Source organism: Ostrea edulis, chromosome 3 (genome assembly GCF_947568905.1).
Source record: "Ostrea edulis chromosome 3, xbOstEdul1.1, whole genome shotgun sequence".
Lineage (NCBI taxonomy): Eukaryota > Metazoa > Mollusca > Bivalvia > Ostreida > Ostreidae > Ostrea > Ostrea edulis.
Window position 1 is genome coordinate 59,894,331 of NC_079166.1, and position 24,296 is coordinate 59,918,626.

The 24,296-nt window shown below is 34.2% G+C and overlaps 1 protein-coding gene across 2 annotated transcripts in view; it reads left to right on the plus strand.

Moving 5' to 3' along the window:
• Window positions 1-23,352, plus strand: part of LOC125676360 (uncharacterized) — an 83,275-nt gene extending 59,923 nt beyond the window's left edge. The window contains exons 9-34 of one of the 2 annotated variants that reach the window (XM_056158372.1): window positions 7,736-7,873; window positions 8,086-8,223; window positions 8,362-8,499; window positions 8,684-8,824; window positions 8,953-9,090; window positions 9,240-9,374; window positions 10,834-10,971; window positions 11,333-11,479; window positions 11,574-11,703; window positions 11,877-11,962; window positions 12,521-12,678; window positions 13,978-14,065; window positions 14,445-14,518; window positions 14,833-14,869; window positions 14,961-15,058; window positions 15,730-15,858; window positions 16,191-16,339; window positions 17,316-17,451; window positions 18,140-18,298; window positions 18,386-18,479; window positions 19,007-19,056; window positions 19,569-19,703; window positions 20,015-20,134; window positions 20,247-20,398; window positions 21,119-21,254; window positions 21,346-23,352. In XM_056158372.1, coding sequence (XP_056014347.1) covers window positions 7,736-7,873; window positions 8,086-8,223; window positions 8,362-8,499; window positions 8,684-8,824; window positions 8,953-9,090; window positions 9,240-9,374; window positions 10,834-10,971; window positions 11,333-11,479; window positions 11,574-11,703; window positions 11,877-11,962; window positions 12,521-12,678; window positions 13,978-14,065; window positions 14,445-14,518; window positions 14,833-14,869; window positions 14,961-15,058; window positions 15,730-15,858; window positions 16,191-16,339; window positions 17,316-17,451; window positions 18,140-18,298; window positions 18,386-18,479; window positions 19,007-19,056; window positions 19,569-19,703; window positions 20,015-20,134; window positions 20,247-20,398; window positions 21,119-21,254; window positions 21,346-21,417 — 3,116 coding nt within the window. In that variant the 3' untranslated portion in view covers window positions 21,418-23,352. The remainder of the gene's footprint in view (window positions 1-7,735; window positions 7,874-8,085; window positions 8,224-8,361; window positions 8,500-8,683; window positions 8,825-8,952; window positions 9,091-9,239; window positions 9,375-10,833; window positions 10,972-11,332; window positions 11,480-11,573; window positions 11,704-11,876; window positions 11,963-12,520; window positions 12,679-13,977; window positions 14,066-14,444; window positions 14,519-14,832; window positions 14,870-14,960; window positions 15,059-15,729; window positions 15,859-16,190; window positions 16,340-17,315; window positions 17,452-18,139; window positions 18,299-18,385; window positions 18,480-19,006; window positions 19,057-19,568; window positions 19,704-20,014; window positions 20,135-20,246; window positions 20,399-21,118; window positions 21,255-21,345) is intronic. The other variant, XM_056158373.1, reaches the window with a different exon arrangement.
• Window positions 23,353-24,296: the final 944 nt, after the last annotated feature.

Here is a 24,296-nt window from a genome sequence, read left to right on the forward strand (position 1 = left end):
TAAATATTTTGTAAGGACATATTGAACAAAAGTTGTTCAGTTTATCGAGATCTATCGATTGATATCAAGAAATAGGCCTATGGTCCTAATGGCTCGCCTGTAGAGTCGATTTTTTGTCGATATCGGTCGATCTCACTAACTTTTTACAGGTAAATATTTTGTAAAGACATATAGAACTAAAGTTGTTGAGTCTATAGAGGGCTAACAAATGACATCAAGAAATAGGCCCGCGGGCCTTATGTCTCGCCTGGAGAGTCGAATTTCAAACGAATTTCACCGCAACTTTGCTTCAGAAGCTTATGATATGAAAAATTGATTATATCTAAAGTGTCTTCAAGTCGGAAACTAAATTGGGACTCATTTGTCTTTCTTCTTTTTTTTTTAACTCCGAGTGCATCAACAAATCGGACGGAAGACCTACTCGTTGCTCGCAACGAGATCGTGTCTAGTTATTATTATTATTTTTTTTTTCCCTTTCGTCTCCGAGACCGTTGGATGGATTTTCCTGAAACTTTCACAAGTTATAGGGAACGATGGTACCTCGAGGCATTTTTTTTCATTTTTTCAAAATTCACTTCCGTTCGTCAGATACGTCCGATTTTCCGGTTTTTGAAAGAAACTTTGTCCGGGGGTAAACTTGAAAACCACTAAAGATAATCGAATGAAACTTTCAGGGATGATAGATCTATATTCTCTATGGTGCATGCACGTAATATTTTTTGTCGCCGTCACTTCCGGTCGTCACCGGAAGTGATTAAATAAATCATTAATTTCAAACTTTTTCTTTTAAATTGAAACCTACTTTGGTTTACTATATCTCGTTCTAAATCTCAAAAAATGTTGACCCCACCGGAAGTTGAATCTCCAACTTCCGGTTATATCAAAGAAAGACTATTCATTCTCTCATTTTTCAGTGCCATAAATCTCGGTCATGAAACTAGTTAATGAGTTGAGTTTTACATATATTATAGTCACTATAAATGTCTAGAGTAACGTCAAATATTTTTGTAAAATTTACTTCCGGTCGGCAAATACGGCTTATGAGCTGTTTTCGTTGTCAATCGTTTTTCTCAGAAACGGTAAAAGATAGAGTCACCAAATTTTCAGATTTAATAGACCTCACTTTGTAGGCGTGTAGTAGGGGGGTAAGAATGTCGGCCGTTACTTCCGCTCGTCACTGGAAGTGATTAATAAATCATAAATTTAAAACTTTTTTCTTTGAAAATGAAACCTATATCGGTTTATTAGGTCTCGTTCTAATTCTCAAAAACTATTGACCCCACCGGAAGTTGAAACTCCAACTTCCGGTTATATCAAAGAAAGTCTGTTCATTCTCTCATTTTTCAGTGCCATAAATCTCGGTCATAAAACAAGTTAATGATTTGAATTTTACATATGTTATAGACACTATAAATGTGTAGAGTAAATTTAAATATTTTTGTAAAATTCACTTCCGGTCGTGAGATATGGGGTGGACATATTCAAACCTTGTTTTTTCAGTTTCTCAATAATGAATATAGATACACGTTTGAAACTTGTAGAGTTGATCAACTAACATTAGTCCATTGTACACATACATTCAATTTTTTTCTCCGTCACTTCCGGTCTATACCGGAAGTATTTGAAAAATGTCGATTATCCGATTTCTTCCAGTGATTTCTGAGAGATGGTGGATAAATTTTCTTGAAATTTTCAGGAATAATGTCTTATGAAAGGACCTTGCTATAACTATTTTTCTTTTTACAAAATTCACTTCCGGTCGGAAAATATGGGCGATTTTCTGTTTCTCAAAAGGAATTTTGTCCAGCAATTTTCTTGGAAAAGGTAAAATATACCTTCATCAATTATTCAGAAATTATAAATCTCCGTTTGCAGTCGTGCAGTAGGGGGTTGAACATGTCGACCGTCACTTCCTGTCGTCACCGGAAGTGATTGAAGGAATCGCAAATTTCAATTTTTTTCTTTTAAATTGAAACATATACTAGTTTATTAAGTCTCTTTGAAAGTGTCAAAAGAATATTGACTCCGTTGGTAGTCAAAACAACTACTTCCGGTTTCTTGATAAAATACCTTTTTACTTTTTATCTCTTTGTCCCCATAAATATCGCTTATATTTGAAGTCTTTCATATGATTTTCACATGTCATAATAAAAGTATCAACTTCTAAAGTTTTGATAATTTTGTTTTTCAAAATTGACTTCCGGTAGGTAGTAACCTACTACTTTTTCTTTCTTTAGTCTACTTGTTTTTGTTGAGAATTCTTTGAGATAGAGACGTGAAATTTTCAGGGAATATAGACAGTAAAGAGTCGCTGTCATTTATGGAAAAACGCATAATAAAAGTACTTCCGGTCATCACCGGAAGTTACGAGAAATGAGTAAAAGGTTCGATAATACATTTCTCATTCATTGTTAAGGCTTATTTTCTGATATATTTAAATGGTTTTCGTAGGAACAGAAAGCTCTTTACCGGAAGTGGTCTAACGGAAGACCTACTCATTACTAGTAATGAGTTTCTAGTTATTATTATTATTATTATTATTATTTTTTCCCTTTCGTCTCCGAGACCGCTGGATGGATTTTCCTGAAACTTTCACAGGTTATAGACAACGATGGTACCTCGAGGTATTTTTTTCATTTTTTCAAAATTCACTTCTGTTCGTCAGATACGTCCGATTTTCCGGTTTTTGAAAGAAACTTTGTCCGGGGGTAAACTTGAAAACCACTAAAGATAATCGAATGAAACTTTTAGGGATGATAGATCTATTTTCTCTATGGTGCATGCACGTATTATTTTTTGTCGCCGTCACTTCCGGTCGTCACCGGAAGTGATTAAATAAATCATCAATTTCAAACTTTTTTCTTTCAAATTGAAACCTACGTTGGTTTATCATATCTCGTTCTAATTCTCAAAAAATGTTGACCCCACCGGAAATTGAATCTTCAACTTCCGGTTATATCAAAGAAAGCCCACTCATTCTCTCATTTTGCAGTGCCATAAATCTCGGTCATGAAACTAGTTAATGAGTTGAGTTTTACATATATTATAGTCACTATAAATGTCTAGAGTAACGTCAAATATTTTTGTAGAATTCACTTCCGGTCGGCAAATACGGCTTATTAGCTGTTTTCGTTGTACAGCGTTTTTCTCAGAAACAGTAAAAGATAGAGTCACCAAATTTTCAGAGTGAATAGATCTCACTTTGTAGGCGTGCAGGAGGGGGTGAAGGATGTCGGCCGTCACTTCCGGTCGTCACCGGAAGTGATTAATGAATCATAAATTTCAAACTTTTTTCTTTCAAATTGAAACCTATATCGGTTTTCTAGGTCTCGTTCTAATTCTTAAAAAATGTTGACCCCACCGGAAGTTGAATTTCCTACTTCCGGTTATATCAAAGAAAGACTATTCATTCTCTCATTCTTCAGTGTCATAAATCTCGGTCATGAAACAAGATAATGATTTGAATTTTATATATGTTATAGATACCATAAATGTCTAGAGTATATTTAAATATTTTTGTAAAATTCACTTCCGGTCGTGAGATATGGGGTGGACATATTCAAACCTTGTCTTTTCACTTTCTCAATAATGAATATGGATAGATGCTTGAAACTTCTAGAGTTGATCAACTAACATTAGTCGAATGTACACATACATTCAATTTTTTCATCCGTCACTTCCGGTCTCTACCGGAAGTATTTGAAAAAATGTCGATTTTCCGATTTCTTCGAGTCTGGATATATTTTCTTGATATTTTCAGGAATAATGTCTGATGAAATGACCTTGCTATAATTATTTTTGTTTTTACAAAATTAATTTCCGGTCGGAAAATAGGGCCGATTTTCTGTTTCTCAAAAGGAATTTTGTCCAGCATTTTACTTCGAAAAGGTAAAATATAGGTTCATTAAATATTCAGGGATGATCAATCTCCGTTTGTAAGAGTGCAGTAGGGGGTTGAACATGTCGACCCTCACTTCCTGTCGTCACCGGAAGTGATTGAAAGAATCGCAAATTTCAAACTTTTTCCTTTAAATTGAAACCTATACTAGTTTATTAACTCTCTTTCAAAGTGTCAAAAGAATATTGACTCTGTCGGTAGTCAAAACGACTACTTCCGGTTTCTTGATAAAATGACTTTTTACTTTTCGTCTCTTTGTCCCCATAAATCTCGCTTATATTTGAAGTCTTTCATATGATTTTCACATGTCTTAATAAAAGTATCAACTTCTAAAGTTTTGATAATTTTGTTTTTCAAAATTGACTTCCGGTCGGTAGTAACCTACTACTTTTTCTTTCTCTAGTCTACTTCGTTTTGTTGAGAACTCTTTCAGATAGAGACGTGAAATTTTCAGGGAATATCGACAGTAAAGAGTCGCTGTCATTTATAGGAAAACGCATCTGAATAGTACTTCCGGTCGTCACCGGAAGTTACGAGAAAGGAATAAAAAATTCGACAATACATTTCTCATTCATTGTTAAGGCACATTTTCTGATACATTTAAATGATTTTCGTAGGAATAGAAAGCTCTTTACCGGAAGTGGTCTAACGGAAGACCTACTCATTACTAGTAATGAGTTTCTAGTTATTATTATTATTATTATTATTCTTTTTCTCCGGTACTTTTTTGTCCGGTAGTGTTCTCAGAAACTACAAAAGGGATCGATATGAAACTTTCCAGGATGATAGTATAGCGTTTGTAGATGTGCATAGTGATAGTCATTTTGTCTGCACGTGCATGCACGCGCGCGCACGTGCATTGCAATTTTGGTACAAAAAATGGAAAATCAGAATATTGAAGGAAGCGATATAAAACCTAAATAGGATGATAGTATATCATTTGTACATATGAAAAATAATATTTATTTTGTCAGCACGTGCACGCATGCGCGTGCACGCGCATTACAAAATTTGTACGCTAACTTTGGAATCAGTCTAACTTTTTTGTTGTTCATTGAAATGGCTTGAAATTCATATCATAGGTAGATATTGAGACTCTTAACTAATTTGCATGGTCAAAATTACCAATTTGCACGCGCATGCACGTGCACTTCATTTTGATTGAATAATACTAAAACGTTTGTAACTATCTTGTTTATGAAGTGAATGAGATGATATTCACAGCATATGTAGACAATATGTGTATCTATATGTTGGTGTAAGAAAAAAATGCCAACGCACACGCTTTTTTTTTTCAATATTTAAAGGACGATAACGTTTTTGTTTTTCATCAAATTCTATTGATATTAATGGTTTAAATGTGTCTTGTTACTCCTTACAAATTGTTGTGGTTAGAATTACAGCTCAGCACGTGCATGCACGTGTGCTGAATTCTGATTGAACGATTTTAAATTCGCTATAACTTCCTTGTATTTGGTGGAAACTTTATGAAATTCACACTGTGGGTATATGATACACATGCCTGTTGAACGACATCAACACAAATTCGGAATCATACACGCGTGCGCGTGTATGCGCGTGCAACGCTTTCTTTCATTTTTTTTTGGTACTGAAATGACCATATTGAACGTACTACATGTAATTAAAGGCTAAAATAAAATGATTTTTTGCTATAGATTCACAAGGACATCACTTTTTAATTGGGGGAGGTTTGGGGAACATATGTAACGGTCCCCGTTACAATTAGAACTAGTTATTATTCTTTTTCTCCGGTACTTTTTTGTCCGGTAGTGTTCTCAGAAACTACAAAAGGGATCGATATGAAACTTTCCAGGATGATAGTATAGCGTTTGTAGATGTGCATAGCGATAGTCATTTTGTTTGCACGTGCATGCACGCGCGCACACGTGCACTGCAATTTTGGTACAAAAAATGGAAAATCAGAATATTAAAGGGATCGATATGAAACCTAAATAGGATGGTAGTATATCATTTGTAGATATGAAAAATGATATTTATTTTTTCTTCACGCGCACGCATGCGCGTGCACGTACATTACAAAATTTGCACACTAACTTTGGAATCAGTCTAACTTTTTTGTTGTTCATTGAAATGGCTTGATATTCATATCATAGTTAGATATTGAGACCCTTAACTGATTTTCATGGTCAAAATTACGAATTCCCACGCGCATGCACGTGCGCTTCATTTTGATTGGATAATACTAAAACATTTGTAACTATCTTATTTATAAAGCGAATGAGATGATATTCACAGCATACGTATACAATATGTGTATGTATATATTAGTGTAACAAAAAATGCCAACGTACACGCGCATGCGCGTGCAACGTTTTTCAAATATTCAATTTTTAAAGGACAATAACGTTTTTGTTTTTCATCAAATTATATTGATATTAGGCGTTTAGATGTGTCTTGGTACTCCTTAGAAATTGCTGTGGTTAGAATTACTGCTCAGCACGTGCATGCACGTGTGCTGAATTCTGATTGGACGATTTTAAAATCGCTATAACTTCCTTATATGTGGTAGAAATGTTATGAAATTCATACTGTGGGTATATGATACAAATGCCTCTTGAACGACATCAACACAAATTCGGAATCATACACGCGTGCACGTGTATGCACGTGCAACGCTTTCTTTCATTTCTTGGTACTGAAATGACCATATTGAACGTACTACATGTAATTAAAGGCTAAAATAAAATGATTTTTTGCTATACATTCACAAGGACATCACTTTTTAATTGGGGGAGGTTTGGGGAACATCTGTAACGGTCCCCGTTACAATTAGAACTAGTTCTTAATGTGTTAATATGGGTCTTTCAAATCCCCCCATGGAGAGAGAAAGGTACACATTTATTACAATTCATTACCCTTAAATAGAAAATTTTCTGGATCATCCCATGAAAACCACCTCATAACTAGGCCCACGTGTAGATTTAAATTCGCTTATCTCAATATCTTTTTTTATATTTTACCTTAATTTAATTTTTTTCGCTTGAATATATCAAGAGGTGTTCAAATTTTGATGTGAATATTTCCCTTTAATCGTGTTTCATATGAAATTTCAAATGAATCGCTTTTCACGTGAAATTCGTGTGAATTTTACATGAATAACTTTAACGTAAAATTTGTGTGAATCTTTTCGTGAGATATTCGCGTGAATCACTTTTCATATTATTTCCTTGTGAAACTTTGAATATGGATTTAACCTAAAATGCTTTTCATTTGAAATTCATGTGAAAAAGTTAAGGTGATTTCACGCGAATTGCTGCTCGCGTGAAATTCATGCGAATATTTGAACGTGAATTTCACGTGAAAAGTTATTCACGTGCAATCCATGTGGATATATTAACGTGAATTTCACGTGAATCACTTTTCACGTAAAATCCACATGAAATGTATGTGAACTTCACGTGGAGGGTTCACGTGAAATTATTTGCCTGTGTAGTATATTTATATCACGGACCATCAAATGTGTAAACATAAATATTCGTGAACAAGAATGACATTTTATTCATCTACCTGGATCTATGCATAGTTGTTTTTTTCTTTGAAAAGTTTGTTTATCATCATGCTACCATAGGACCCAAATTGTGATAAAAACGTTTGATGGTGATTCCATTTTGCAAATGTGTATGAAATATCAATCATAATGAAAACATTTTTCCAGTTTCTATTACAAAAATTTCCTTAAACGTTTGTTCTGAAATCAAGTAGAATTTTAAACTAATGTACATGGGGAAAATTATATTGTAATGTGTCACGGTATATTTTTAAAATAATATTGAATTCTAACCAATTTTATGAAAGGTTGTCATCAAGGATTCTATGGAGGGAACTGTTCTGAAAAATGTAGTATTAACTGCATAAACAATTCCTGTCACCATGTCGAGGGTTACTGTAATGATGGGTGTAATGCAGGATGGATAGGTTCAAACTGCAGTCAAGGTATTATGAGAAATGAATCATGTATTGTAAGAGCAAATGGATCATTTCAAGAACGCGTGTTTAATTCAATATACAATTACCACCCTGTGTCTCTAGCTTTTTCGAATGAAATTTTAAGCATCTCTCTTTCTAGTGTATGTTCAGACTAAGAGTATTATTTTTATCAATTTAAATGAAATGTTACTCTATTATAATGAATTGTGTTTTATTAGTATGTTCTACCGGACGTTACGGCGTGAATTGTTCAGCCAGCTGTAGCTCTTATTGTCTAGCAGACGCATGTGATCATGTAACCGGGGTCTGTGTCTCCGGGTGTGAGGATGGGTACAAAGGGCAACTATGTAGAGAACGTAAATAAAATGAAATCTCAAACAAACAAACAAATTAATAATATACTTAATACCATAATGTTAATGTTCAATCATAAAACTTCATTTTTCTAATTACATTTTAAGCTGAGATGACAATTTTGCTTCATTTTCTCTAAGGTTGTGATTATAGCTGGTACGGCAAGAACTGCTCTATGGAATGTAATACAAACTGTGTCAACGAATCCTGTCATCATATCACGGGTAAATGCCAACACGGATGTAGACCGGGTTGGATAGGATCAAATTGTAGTCAAGGTAAACCATATATCTCTCTAAGACACAAAAATTTAAAGCAACATACAGAGGATATTTTTTTCAACAATAGTAAGAAAAGGAGAGATATATTTTATCAATAATAGTTAGAACATCATAATATTTTTATCATTAGAAGACCATGTATACCAGTACCGTGTTGTATGTACAATGTATATTTTTGTAGCCTGTGATAAGGGATTGTATGGTCCTAACTGTTCAGAAACCTGCAGTGAGTTTTGCAAAGCTGATACTGATTGTAACCACGTTGATGGAAACTGTAGTAATGGATGCAGAAGTGGATACACTGGGTCTAAATGCGATAGAAGTAAGTTAGAAATATCATTCAGAACGTATCAATGCAGATCTTTTAACGTAACCATTTCAAAAAAGTGAAAAAGCTGACATTGATGAAATAAAACAAAATGAGATTACCATTTCAAATTTGCTTTAAAGTTTGCGACGATAAATGGTATGGTGAAAATTGCTCAATACGATGCGGCAAGAATTGCGAAAACCAGACGTGTGATCATATATATGGTGAATGTACCTATGGCTGTATACCTGGCTGGATGGAAACGAACTGCTCACAAGGTACATTTATTTTCATTTTTACAGCACGTACAAAATTGCTCCCGTAAAATACAGGGTTATGGAATTAATGTTGATACATTATCTGAAAAATTAACGTTTTCTTTAGAAATGCCATTCTTATCTTATATTTATCATCATATTTCATCTAGAATGTTTGGAAGGATTTTATGGTCAAAACTGCTCTAACACATGTTCCTCCTGTCTTGACAATAAATGTGATGCTGTTGACGGGGTGTGCGACAACGGATGTGACGATGGATACACAGGTCAAAGATGTGATGAACGTATGTTATCATTCATGATTGTGTCTATTTTCTGAATTATCAACAAAGTAATCAAGTGAGTTGACCTTTCACTTTACTTTTAAGAAACACCAAGTGTTGTATCATTTTTTATTGTTGCAAATATTTCTCCGCAAGTCAGCATTTTCCAAATCCTATATTCGATATTAATGATCGTTGTTGGAAAGTACAATGTACAATTAGGTATGATAATGTCAGCCGTGTCTCATGTCAATTGTTAGACTGCTCTTTATAGACTGATCGCAATTCGTTATTTTCACTTTTCATAGACTGACTGTTAATACATATTATTGAATGTTCACAGTGAACAAGGAATACGTACTTCTCCTAGGCACCGTATCCCACCTCTGATGTTTGTAGGGGTCGGTGCTTTACCTACTTTCAAATGAAAAAGGTGAATAAAACGAACAATGAACACTCCCATAATTCCTATAAAAATACAAAATTAAGAGTTGGGCAAACACGGAATCATGGACATGCCAGAGGTTAAATAAGCAGGAATGAGCACCCCATGTCAATCAGTCACACCCGCCGTGAGCCGGATATCCCGATCAGGGAAATTGAGTAATCCATAGTTAAATTCAGTGTGTAAAGAACGGTCTAACAATTGATGTGAAACACATCAGACAACATTTGACACATTGACAGGTTGTATTGACAAACTAGGTCGTTATAACGACAATATATATGCTGATGAGACCGATGAAACCCCTGCAACATCAACTTGTTTGTCAGCAGTATGCTTCTATTCTAAAACTGTACAATCGCAAAACAAACCTTTGTGTAAGGACAAAGTTGAGGTGATAATGGAATATTGCAACATAAATATGGAACGTTGACGACGGAGAAGCTGAAGTCATTCTATTTGTCATAAAGTTACTTCAGTAGTTGTCGGTTTAACGTTACCTTCTATGTTTAATAAAATATCTAACAACGAAGACGATGTGGATGACTCTGTGGTGCTGTTTATTTTGAGCGTGTATTCTCTATTAGAATCGATGAAATTGTTATCTATTATTTTCACCTTTTCATATGCAGGATTATTAATTGTCTCTAGTTGTCTGCTTTTGCAGAATATTGAAATGGTATGGTATAATAAAATTTAGAAATTCATTTCAAAATTAAGGATTATTGCCCTCATGCATAGCTCTAATACTTAAACGAAGTTGACTCCAGTCTTTGGCACTCTGTTTTTCTTTTTAGCTCTTGCAAGTTTATTGTTTTTTCGGATTTCCAATATTTCGGCTTGAACATCACTGAAGAGACATTATTTGTTGAAATGCGCTTCTGGTGCATTAAAATTGGTACTGTTTAAGTTTTACATAATGCATTTTGCATCCTAAATATTATCACTGTGGACTATCGCAAATAGAAGTGGTCCTTTACAGAATTACGTTTTACGTTTTATGAAGACTGATATCTTCAATCTTACGTATTCAAGCCTGTGAATCTGGCGTGTTTGGAAGAAACTGCTCTGAAAAATGCAATGAGAACTGTAAAGACCAGTCATGTGATCACAGATACGGTAACTGTACACATGGGTGTGCTGTTGGATGGATGGGATTTAACTGCTCAACAGGTAATCTTTAAATTAATCATAAAAATGAACCCTTAACGTTCCTACTGAATTTGCGGCATTTTGTGGCCAGCCAATAAGTACATATCATTCAAAATATTACATGCATACACGTGCGATTCTGTTGGATGTATAATTATGTACATGCCTCGTAATTAAATTTAGAACTGAAATATTATCCAAAGTCAAATTGAAAATAGAACGTGAATTAAACTTCAACAAAGATGAAAATATTAACTTTGCATGAAAATCGTATTAGCTATTAACTATTAGAATGAAAGTATTTCATCTTTTGAAATATGTATTTACACTTCATGAGGTTACAAGCATTGTTGTATTTATTTATACTTAATATTTCATGAAGAATGTACAAACGGATGGTATGGGGAAGATTGCATAGAGGCGTGTAGTGGGAACTGTGCTGACAACACAACGTGTAACAGATTTAACGGGACTTGTTCAAATGGGTGTGAAACGTCATTCAACGGAGAGAAGTGCGATAAAAATATCGGTAGGTCGTGAAAAAAATTTGATTTTGCATTTTAACATTGATCTTCCTTTTCAAAAATGCTGATTATGAAAACAAATGCATATTTTGCTTTTAGTTTCGGATAACAAATTTGTGGGATCCAACGCAGACGGTGATACAACTGACTCTGGTGTTCTGGCTGGGTCGCTTAGTACAGTATTCACTCTTACACTGATTATCCTCACCATAGTAGTCATCATCTTACGGTATCATTTCAATATACTCATTTACATTTATGGATATCTTTTTTATAAATCGAACAGAGTTACGGAATATAAAATTGTTGTATTGGATATGATGTTTTATACTCAAATGATGCTTTAGAATAATGTACATTGCACTTTCCAAATAAAAAGTACATTGTTGTGTTGTTGTGCAGACGAAAAAGAGACATAAAGAGAAAGAAATCAGAGGAGGGAGAACATTTTTCAACCAAGCTGAATTCAAATGGTGAAGTATATAAATGTACGTTTGATATGTATGTATTTCCAACTTTGGTAATTTAAAGTCAATGAGAAGTCATTAAGCATGAAATGTGTGAAACCCAATGCTTTACATGACCATAATATTTCTAGCTTTGAATCTTGCTGTTTATAGCAAATACCAAATTCATCTTATGATACATTGTAATACGAATTATTTTATATGAAAAATAAATGTACAATCAATCGTTGATAAAAAGGCCCCTTCAAACTGAAAGAAGTCCCTGCCATGATTTCGATGACTTCCTCGAAATATATGGTCGTAACGGGATCGTGGTAAAAAGGAAAAAAATCCATTCTGAAGACAACCAACATGTTGCTAAGTTCATGTTGCAGGTAGAATATATTTCCCTTGATATTTTCAGCAACCTCAATGCAGTATCCTTGAAACCCATTTCACGGTATATTACGAGACCTTAGATTCGATCTTTCCGCGATCAGAGCAAACCCCGAGCTCACTATACACGGTTTATCTGTATTAAAATGTATTCCATTTTTCAGATGGTTTCCATTGAAAGAACTTCTACATGATATTTTTCAGTCCATCAAGATTATGAAGAGATAGAAATAAATGGTCTGGACAACCCAGTTCGGGAAACACCGGCCATCAGTCCAAAAACCATAACTGTGATGGACTTGCAAAAAAAGATCACCTTCATGTCTGCAAACGGAAATGCACTCTTTAAAGAGGAATATTCGGTGAGTTGAGAACTTGAAGTGATGTGTCCATCTCTCGCTTTCTGTCTCTCTTTCTATCTATTTTTCTATCAACTATCCCCACCATTATTGATATCATACAATGGCACCCGATTTCACACCTGGTATATCTAGGGATCCGTGTTTGCCGAACTCTTAACTTTATATTCCTTATAGGAATTATGAGATTGGTAACTGTTTGTTATCTTCATATTTTCACATGATATTACAGTATTTCATTAGATGGTCTGGATAAGATAATGTTGTGGTTAGAGCATTCAATTCTTAATTAAGAGATCAAGTCCTGATCGAACATTGGTCATTTCATATTTAATCGATAGTTTTGTTCAACTCAACCCTCAGTGTTTGGAAATGGAAGTCATGGATCTTTAGGGAAGATACCTTAAAACCGTTCCCATGAAGCAATGCAACGTCTCTAAGCGCCATGTACAGCTGATGACGTAAACCGAACTTAACGATGTTGTGCATACACATAATATATTTCCTTGCACTTCATTTACACTTGTGACCTAGATTGCTCTAGAGCTCATGTTTAGCAGAAAGATGACGTAATGGTTGCATCATTGTCTTTCAAGATTGTACTAGAAAATTAATTCCTATCATAAATACAGTGGAAAACTCTGATTTAAAACAAAGCTATGTCTAGACACTTTCTATGCATTTTGAATTTTTATTATACTGGGAACTAAGATTTTGGAATTACTATTTTTGTTTGTGTAGATTCTGTTCGGATTTAATGTTCAATTACCGTAAGTTAGTAGTTTACTATTGTTACAATTTTCTTTCATTTATTAATTGTAAATAAACCTTATTGAATCTTATTAATCATTTGTCTTTTGTTAGTACATTCTGCTGCGCTATAGTATGGGTTTGTTTTGACCCATGATGACATCGCCACGAATTGCTAAGTTTTCTTTTAAGTTTGTAATGAATGGAAACAGGAAATATAGCTGGGTCACAGTGCTGTTTTATCATTTATTCACATTGTTACGGTGTGATTCTACAACGTAATTTACGACTACACAATGTTTGGGATTGATCTTTGTAGCACATGGAAACCTATCTATATGGGTTGCATCGTCATTTATGTTATATTTAAAAGCAAATGATCTAAGATATATAGTGTTATTCAATCTAACACAGTAAAACACATCTACATCGATCAAATCATTTCTGCAAGCTACAATGTATGATTAAAAGGCAACATTTCAAAATATGTGTTCTTGTCTACAAATGCAATTTCTTATTATTTTCTTTTACAACCTTTTTTTGTCTTTCTAGAAAGTACCCAAAGGTGAACTGCATCCATGCAATGAAGCCAAAAAATCGGAAAATACTTCCAAAAATCGATACACAACAACATTTCCATGTAAGACGGTGCACCATCTGTGTTAATCATTTTATCCTCATTAATTGCAATGATTAGAAGTTATCTGTGGGTTTTTTATTAAAGATATAATATAAGATAATTGATACAAGAAAATGTCAATTAATTTAGACGTTTTGATTCTTAAATGTTAATGTATCTTTGGGATGTACTATTACTATATTCAAATCAAAGTTCATTATGTTCTAGTATGATATGTGAAATCACCACTGTGATGTGAGTGCGTGAGGTGAAGTAATCACACACACATATTAGCCTAGTTATTAATGTTTTGATATTATAAAGCAGCTCGTTTAAAGGTTATGTTTATGCTTGTTCGTAACTGGTTTCAGTGTGTAGTAACAATATTTATCGTTAATAGATGACCATTCCCGCGTTGTCCTTAAAACAGCCAGCCCAACGGAATCCGACTATATAAATGCTAATTTCATCCAGGTAAGGTTCAGTTTAGTTAAAAACATCAAGCACAAAATTTCACATACAAAATTACCGAACGTTTAAGTCGTTTGATCAAATGTATTACGTCAATTAAGTGACTGGTTTGTTTGAATTATGGGGTATATAATAATGGAACTATGGGGTAAATTCACATGATCTGCAAAACTAATTATGCAGAGAGCTTTTCCACAGTTGTATTCTTTTATATTTTCATAATAAAATGTGAAGTATATATATAAATATATATATATATATATATATATATATATATATGTATATATATATATATTATTATTATTATTATTATGTAGAATGCTCAGGGAAAAAGAACGTATATAGCCACACAGGGTAGGATTACCATTATTTTGTCCATTTGACCTCATTTTGAAATTTGAAAATAGATGTAACAATGATATTGCTATTCGTTACTTCCATACAGGACCCAAGACGAAAACAATAACCGACTTCTGGAGGATGGTTTGGCAGGAGAGGGTGACTATTATCGTTTGTCTAACGAATATCAAGGAGGGGGCTAAGGTATATCAAGCATGTCGATATGTACACTGTATGTAATATCTGTAATATCTTCATTTCATACATCACAACAGGACAACCATATATAAATATATGTAAAATGGTGCATATTCGCATTAAATAATGTTGGTAACACAAAACAAAAAGAGGTTTTTGGAGTTTGGGGATAATGTCCATGTAGATTTAAAACCGAAACCAAAAAATCCCATTTTACTGAAACTGTTTTTTTTTAGAGTATACGTTTATGACACCTCGTATGACTTTATTAACAATAAACGACCCCAAGTTGATTTGTTAAGGTTATACAGACTTTAAGCATGTATGTCAAGCTTTTATATTTACTATGGTAATACAGGTGTCTTTGCTTTTATAAGAATTTTATTACAATTAGAATTTCTACAAATCTATATATCTGCCAAATTAATTGTAGTAAATAATAGAATAAGTATCTTCATTCAAAAGGATAATAGATAGAGACCGGCAGATAGATAGATAAATAGATAGATAGATAGATGTAGATAGATACATGCAAAAGATAGATAAATTATTACTTATATCGCATTGATTCATTTTATTGATATGATTTTCTCATCCTTTCCAGATACATGTATGTAAAACAAGTATTACAAATGTATTTCCATTTGATTTTGATCATTTATATTCATATATAAAAGACAAAATGCGCCCTCTACTGGCCATCTGCAAATGACAAAATTCAAAATGGAGATATTAACGTGCGCCACCAAGAGGAGAATATTTATGCAAATCATACCGTCCGACAATTTCGGATCCAGAGCATTTCCGTAAGTGTTAATATCATTTCAATGATCAAGGTAGAAAGAATATATTTTTAAAATGTAGAATTATGATGATTAGTGATTCCTTATTTGTTAATACATGATATATGTGTATGCTAAAAATGGAATGATTTTTCTAAACCCAAGCCATTTATAACATGTAACAAGTAACTTGGTGTGTAATTTGATCCTTTCCGTACTATAAACAACTGAGTTATACAGATATATAGTCATATACCTATGCTAGAACAATCTATAAACTCTAACATTTACAAGGAGAAATCTGAACGTGACGTTTAACTTCGCTATAATAATCTGTATACTCTAATATTTATAAGGAGAAATCTGAGCGTGATGTTTACATGTTCCACTACACACAATGGCCGGACCACGGAGTCCCAAACCCACTGAGTATCGTGTTGTTCCATCGTCAGGTGATGACCAAATCAGAACAATGTTCTGGCAAGTACACTCTGGTACATTGCAGGTAAACCAGTAATCACTCTGTGCTCACACAATGAATTATTTTTACAATGCACTAATGATATCACCGGATGAAACTGTCGACTGAAAGTTTTGAAAAGGTGACTAAATGACATAACTTTTCCATTCAATCATATTTCAGTAACCATTTAGTCACCTTTGAGTTTACTGAATGACATAATTTCGTCCTGTGTTTTTATCATCTAACTGACAGGTGTAAACTCCAAAGGTCCTTGTACATGAATTCGTTTTAGACAACCCTAGTTTTATGCCCTCAAAGTCAGTAAACTTCGTTATTGTGTAGATATACAAAGTATGCATGGGTTTTGTTTTTAAGTGGGAATATTCTTTCATTTTGTTGCTGCAGGTCTGTAGCTTTCTGGGATAATATTGGGACGGGTCACAAAGTTACAGATCCCCCCTTATAGGAACTTTGGATTTTTCGATTTACGGTGCAGAACATAAGTGCAAGGTTAAGGCTTTATATTGCTGTATCCTTACATCGTTGCCTCATGAATTTAACATTAAAAAATGTCCTCACCTATTTTCCACTATACTTGTGTTTATTCATACCTTCAAATATTCATTAAAGCCCCGTGTGACCCGAAATCTTACAGCTTAAAATGATTTTGTTCTCTGCCCTGTCCAAATGCAGTCTACTCCGGATACATTGGATTTCAAGGGACTGGCCTGAATTGTTCATTATATCCAAAGTTGATTAAAGATGATGTTAAGTTGTATGCTTAATGTTAACAGGGGTTTACTTCAATATAGCAGATAGTTCAATATAAGCGACTTCAACATAAGTGGAGTAGACTGTATTTTCCCGGTGATCTACAGCTATTATTTATCATACACTACCTTCAAGCGTATGTTAACTCATTATTTAAAAGCGTTTCCACTTCGAAAACAAATTAAAGTAAAACGTTTTGAAAAGCAAATTCAAAAGTCTTTCTTTCCTTTTTTGATGTTATCAATAGTGCCGGCATAGGACGAACAGGAACGTATATTGCTTTAGACGTCCTCTACAAGAAATTCGAGAAAACAGGGGAGATAAATGTGCAGGAGTATCTGGAAATAATGCGGAATGACAGAATGAACATGATTCAAGGAAATGTAAAATCATCTTTTTGAAATTCTGTATTCTATACATGATAGGTGAAGATAACGAACATTGATTAATCTCATAACTCCTACAAGCAATACAAATTAGATAGGTGGGTAAACACGGATCACTGGACACACCAGAGGTGGAATCGGGTGTCTAGGGGGAGTAAGCATCCCCTTTCGACCGGTCACACCCGCCGTGAGCCCTATATCCTGTTCATGTAAACGGAGTTATCCGCAGTCAAAATCAGTGTACCAAGAACAGCTTACCAATCGGTATGGAACACGTCAGACAGTATTTGACCCAATGATAGGTTGTATTGACGAACTAGATCGTTATAACGACCATAGAATTTACGTAATGCTGACTTGAATCGAGACTGTTGAAACCCTTGTACCATCAACCTTTTTGTCAGTAGCTTACCTCGCAGAACAAACTCTTGCATATCGAATGAGTTGAGATATATAAACACCATATGCAGATGATAATGGAATACATGTATTTCTGTCAATACTGTTACGCTAAATGGGACGCTATATACGGTTTGAAAGACTTAATAAGTGTTATTTTTTATCGTGTCTAAAGACGATTTATAATTAGATATATATGGAGTTGGTGTTTAGCCAGATTTACATGTCCCACTACCGGACTTCATTATATCTTACATGATAGAGTGACCATTACATAATTTTGCAGGATCAATACAGAATTGTCTACATGGCATTACTGGAATCGTTGAGAGGAAAATCCAGGGCAATTAAGGAGGAGAGATTTCTACAAGAATACCAGGAACATTCCTGCTACATGAATCTCGGAGAAGTGGCCAACAAATCGCCATTATCGAAAGAATATGAGGTTTGGTGTTTAGATACAAACAATTCATTTTGAATCTTGATTACAAATAAAATGTTATTAATTATCTTGATTTCTTCATTGATTTAGGAATTGTTGTCACTGAAGAAGAATTATACGGATGATGATTACGAACACGGACTCCAGAATAAGGGAGCAAATTTAACTCCAAATGTACTGCCTGGTAATTATCAGGATAAATCAAGATCATAATGATAAAAATTTGAGGACATCAAGTGTTAATTGAAGGGGTAGAGTGTGGTAAAAACGCATCCTTATATCATCATCCAAACGAATTATGACTATTAATCATATTAATCTTTTGGATAAGGAATTTCATTGGAACCTCCACGAGCTACCATTTTATATATGGGGGCAATGCGTTACTTAGAGTAATTGGATTTTTTTTTTCATATCGTGCTCAGATGTTTAAGCATATAGCATAGTTCGAGAAGAAATTGAGTCCTACATGTATATGTTTTGTATGAGTCATAGACTCCATTTTAAAGCATCGTTTGATTCGATACCTGATTATTGTTGAATGTTTTGTATGGGTTATAAATTGCATTTAGACATTTCGTCTGTTACTTAATTCGAGAATTGATTATTGTTGAGTGTTTTGCATTAGTTACAAATTGTACGGCAAATTTTGAAAGGAGATTTAATGTTGGATGTTTTATGTTGGTTTGATTTATGTGTTACCCATTACAGTTGATGCATACATGTGTGAAGGAACCTATTACAATGCAATTTATGTTCAGGTAAAATATGTATGTTTTGATCAAACTCGCCAAAATGATTTTTTTTTAAACTTTAATATCTAGAATTTCTAAATGTACAGTAAATAAGGTATTCTTTCCGTCGTGAATGGTTTATTTATATACAAAGTGACTAGTAACACATTATGACATGTCGCGTGAGTGTTAAATCTGAATGATGGACTCAAATCAATACATGAGTGAACATAATTAAGTCAGTGCCTACACTGAGGAGGTTCATCAGGTTTTCAGATGTTATTTGTGTATCCATAACATTTTGCTTTAATATATGGCGAGGGAACAGTTTTTTGTATCCAAAACCCAGTATCTGACCATTTCCTTAAAAAAACCCAGAAGGCTCACGGTGGGTATGACTGGTCAATAGGGATGTTTACTCCTCCTAGACCTTTAGTGTTTACAAGGGGTCCGTGTTTGCTTTTCTCTGGATTTGCTATTGTTTTGGGGATTTATTAGAATTTTCGTTGTTAACTATGTTCATAGTATTACATTTTCAGTCGCTATCAAGGAACGATTGTTTCGTAAGTGCACAATATCCACTTCCGGATTATACAGAGGACTTCCTGAAACTTGTGAAAGGTGTTTATGCTCCAGTTGTTGTTTCCTTTTATCCATTGCGGGAATTCCCATCGGTAAAGTGGATACAATGCCATCTATCTTCTAGCACTGAAGAACTTTTTTTTTCTATATTTTCAACAGTAGACCTTAAATAAATTGTTTTTGCTTTTTAATGCAATGAATGTAAATAGCTATTGGGAAAAGAAATAGTTTCTTTAAATTTGTGCAAAGATACAAAATAAAATTTTATGAAATTTCAACTATTCATTATCAAACCCGAGACCACATTGTTTTTTTATTTCATTGTACATTACATTGATTATATTATCTCACCTTTGTTATTCACGATCAATAAAACTGTCAATATCGTATTACATTTCTACAGTCTTCCCTTTGGCTCCCGACAAAAAACGAAGACAAAACTATTGGAGAGTTTGTCACAAAATTTTCGGAATGTGTTAGAATGACAAACATCATCAAAACCAGCATTGTTCTTCACTCGAAGGTAATTCACAATATATATATATATATATATAGAAAATAAAAATAAACATGTTTGCCAAATTTAAGGTATACGAATGATAATTTATACTACTTGTCCATTTGATGTTACTTAGAAAGGTAGCGACATTCGTCTATCGGTACTTGAATGCACAAAGAGGTTAGGAGAAAATGACACGAACAGTCGACGAGTCTTGATTGACTTGATTAAGGAGGCAAAAATGGAAGAGAAGACTTATCCTGACGCCAAAATACTTCTTCTTTCTAGGTATTTTTATTTAAAAGTCTTATTAGTTTTTATTTCTGAGATCCGAAATTAGTAATCAACACATAACGCTTAAAGCAAACTTTCAAAGTTCAAACAGTCAATATATTAACACAACGTCAACCCATTAACCCGAAACGTGATATGCCATAAATATCATACATCATAAAAATGAACCGTGTGAATAGTTCTAGGATAGTTACGTGATTTCCTTTTTCTGTGTTGTTTTACGTCCCATTCGATAAAATTTCACTGGTATAGAGAGGTAATGGGTTATTCGTGCAATGCCGAACATGTTAATGGGTTTCATTTCCTACGATCGCCTACGGACCTCCATTGTAAAGTAATATCCTAGATACCGGTGATGTATATACTAACACTGAGCGTTCGGCACAGGGACAGTCATTGCCTATGTTAAACGCAGGTTTTTGGTACCACGTAGAGATCGACAATCAAATCTAGGACCTCAGGGATGTGAAGCAATCGTCTATAGAACCCCTACCTTAATACCATCGTAGCGAGGGATATCAAAATCATCTTTAAAAGGAATATGCTACAATTCTACCTCTAAATACAAATAATCGTTTTCATCTCTACCCCTGCAATCTCTGATTTACACTTTTGTGTAGAATATTTTTTAACTCATAGCAGGCACGATTTCTTTGTCGAACATAAGCAAAATGCACTCGGATTGGTTTTTTGACAAGATCCTTGAAATTTCAGTGATGGTGCAAGACGTTGTGGATCATTTTGTGTTGTTTACAATGCACTAGAACAGCTGACCATGGATAAGGAAGTGGATATTTTCACCTTAACACGACTGATTCAGATCCGGAGACCTGAGTTCATTTCTAATTTGGTAACAAGTCCCGACAAAAATGTTAATCCTGATGTACCTACAAATATTTTACAATCGTATATAGCAATTATCAGTGGTGCTTTTATTTCAGGAGGAGTATCAGTTTTGTTACGACGCCGTCGCTGACTTCCTGCAGAACGATATGGTATATGCTAACGCTTAGTGAAATCAATGCTGAGGTGTGTGGACTTTGGAAGTCAATACGAAACAAGAAACGCTGTGTAAAAGTATCTTGTGCTGAAACATTTCGAGTTGATGTTTTTTTATTCCAACAAACTACAAAATATGTAACTCCGTGTATTCCGCTTTGTGTGTGTTTTTCTTTTTTAACACTTTACAAGCGTGGACATAGATTTAACAATTTTGAATACTATGTATATTATGTTAGTGAAAAAAAATCAAAGATGATGCAAATTTGTATTCTGAATCTTCACGCTAACTGTAATAACCTTATTTGTTTCATGTGAAGAATCTCTGTCTTATTATTTATAGTTTATGTTCCTTATGCATGGCATCAATGTAACAAAAATTGTCATACATTCATATTATAAATCATGCCTTACCTTGCATAACAATTACTTTGATATGTCCCTTTATAAGAATGCCTGCCTTGCAACTATTTTGTAACAGATAGTTTGTCATTCCATAAAATCATTGCGCTAATGTTAGCAAGAAATTTTGAAAAACAATAATACAGTAATATATAAATCCAATCTTCATTACAAACTTTGATAACTTTGAAATAAAATCGATTTAGCTTCTTTTTTTTTTCATTTGAACACTTTTACAACATTTTGTCAGAAAGCTATAACAAAGTAGCCATGAATAACAGGATCTGCATCGAACGTCAGGAGAAGCATGTGCATGACATTAACATTGAATAATTTTCATTCATTCATATTGGATGAAAGGTGAAGATAACTAAAAGTGATCTCATAACTCCTATAAGCAATACAAAATAGATAGTTGGGCAAACACGGACCACTGGGCACACGAGAGGTGGGGTCAGATGCGTAGGAGGAGTAAGCATCCCCAGTTGACCGACCACACCCGCCGTGAGCCCTATATCTTGATCAGGTAAAAGGAGTTATTGTGGTCAAAATCAGTGTGCTACGAACGGTCTAACAATCGATATGAAAAATGACAGCATTTGATCCAATTATAGGTTGTATTGGCAAACTAGATCGTTTAACGACCATACAATTTCTGAAATGTTGACTTTAAACGAGAATTGTGAAATCTTTGTATCACCAACTTGTTTGTCAGTAGATTACCTCGATTTAAAACTGACAATACATAGAAAAAGCTCTTGCGTATCGAATCAGTTGAGCTTATATACACACCGTATGCAAGTGATAATAGAATGGTCCTACATAAATATGGGACGTTGACAATAGACAAGCTGAAATCATCCCATTTGTCATAAAGTTGAGTTGTTAGTCATGCATCGTTATCTGTGTTGATTAGCGATATTCCGACCTCGTAAAAGTTTAGTAAGACCACAGCTGGGCAGTTTAATAGATCATAATAGTCATTAACATGTTTTTCTCACAATTGTAACGTCTGACCTGGGATTATAAAACTTTTAGAGCACGTTTTCATATTCAAACTCCGTTCTCTAAATCGCACTCATACTCAAAAGTGAAAGTTAGAATGAAATGGGGTGGTCTGTCGGATGAGATCGCAAAACAGAGGTCCCGTGTCACAGAAGGTGTGGCACGATTAAGATTTTGCCCTGCTCAAAGGCCATAAGCGCCGGGTATAGGCCTAAATTTTGCAGCCCTTCACCGGCAATGATGACGTCTCCATAAGAGTGAAAAATTATCGAGAGGGACGTTAATCAATAAAAAATACACCATTAATCAATCAAAACAAAAATGGCTGGGTTTGAGTATGAGAACAGTAAAAGTTTTATAACCTCCAGGCCAGATAATTCCAGCTCATAGTCAATTTCATTCAAACTACATGAATTCATTTAACGCTACGTTTGACGGTTGTAAAACGTAATAGTCAAAATTAATTAGAAGTAAAATAACGGTACATGTGTACCGTACTTTACAATTTCATATATATATATATATATATATATATATATATATATATATATATATAACCTATCATTAGGTCAAATGCTGTCTGACGTGTTCCATACCGATTGGTAGGCCGTTCGTGGCACTGATTTTGACTACTGATAATTCCGTTTACCTGATTAATACATAGCGCTCACTGCGGATATGACCGGTCGACAAGGGATGCTTACTGCTTACTCCTCCTAGACACCTGATCCCACCTCCTGTGTGCCCAGTGGTCCGTGTTTGCCCAATTCTCTATTTTGTATTGATTATAGGAGTTATGAGATTGATCACTGTTCATTATCTTCACTTTTCATCCAAATGCAAATGTTCCCAAGTAGTGAGAATTCAAGATTTTTACTAAAGTTGGAGGGGGGGGGGGCATATTGTTTTTGTCTTGGCTGTCTGTCCTTCTGAAATTTTAATGATGATCAAATATTGGATATGATTTAGTGTAGTCCTGTCACTCTTGAAAACAACTTTGTTTTAATCGATTTTCTGCATATTCCCATAAAAAACTTTGATCCCCTATTCTGGCCCCACTCTACCCCCCGGAACAATGATTTGAAGAAACTGAATCTAAACTAAGTTAGGAAACGTTAATGAAGTTTTCATGAAAATGTTTTACTTTTCTGGTCTCGTGGTTCTTGAGGAGAAAATGACCCCACACTATTTTTAGCTTTTCTTGATTATTATCTCAGGGTTCAAGTGATCATGTTCCTTCATTTCAGCAAACTTAAACCTCCTTTACCCAAGGATGTTTTATATGAAGTTGCATTGGTCCAGCGGTTCTGAAGAAGTTCAGAATGTTAAAAAAGTTCCCGGACACATTGTGATAAAGAGGCTTACTTGAGCATTTGGCTCAGGTGAGCTATTTTTTCTTCTTCTAAATATCTAGAAGAAGAATTTTCATGTGTCATTTCCAACAAAATTGTGTATTTTGCATCCTGATATAAATGTATAGTAAAAT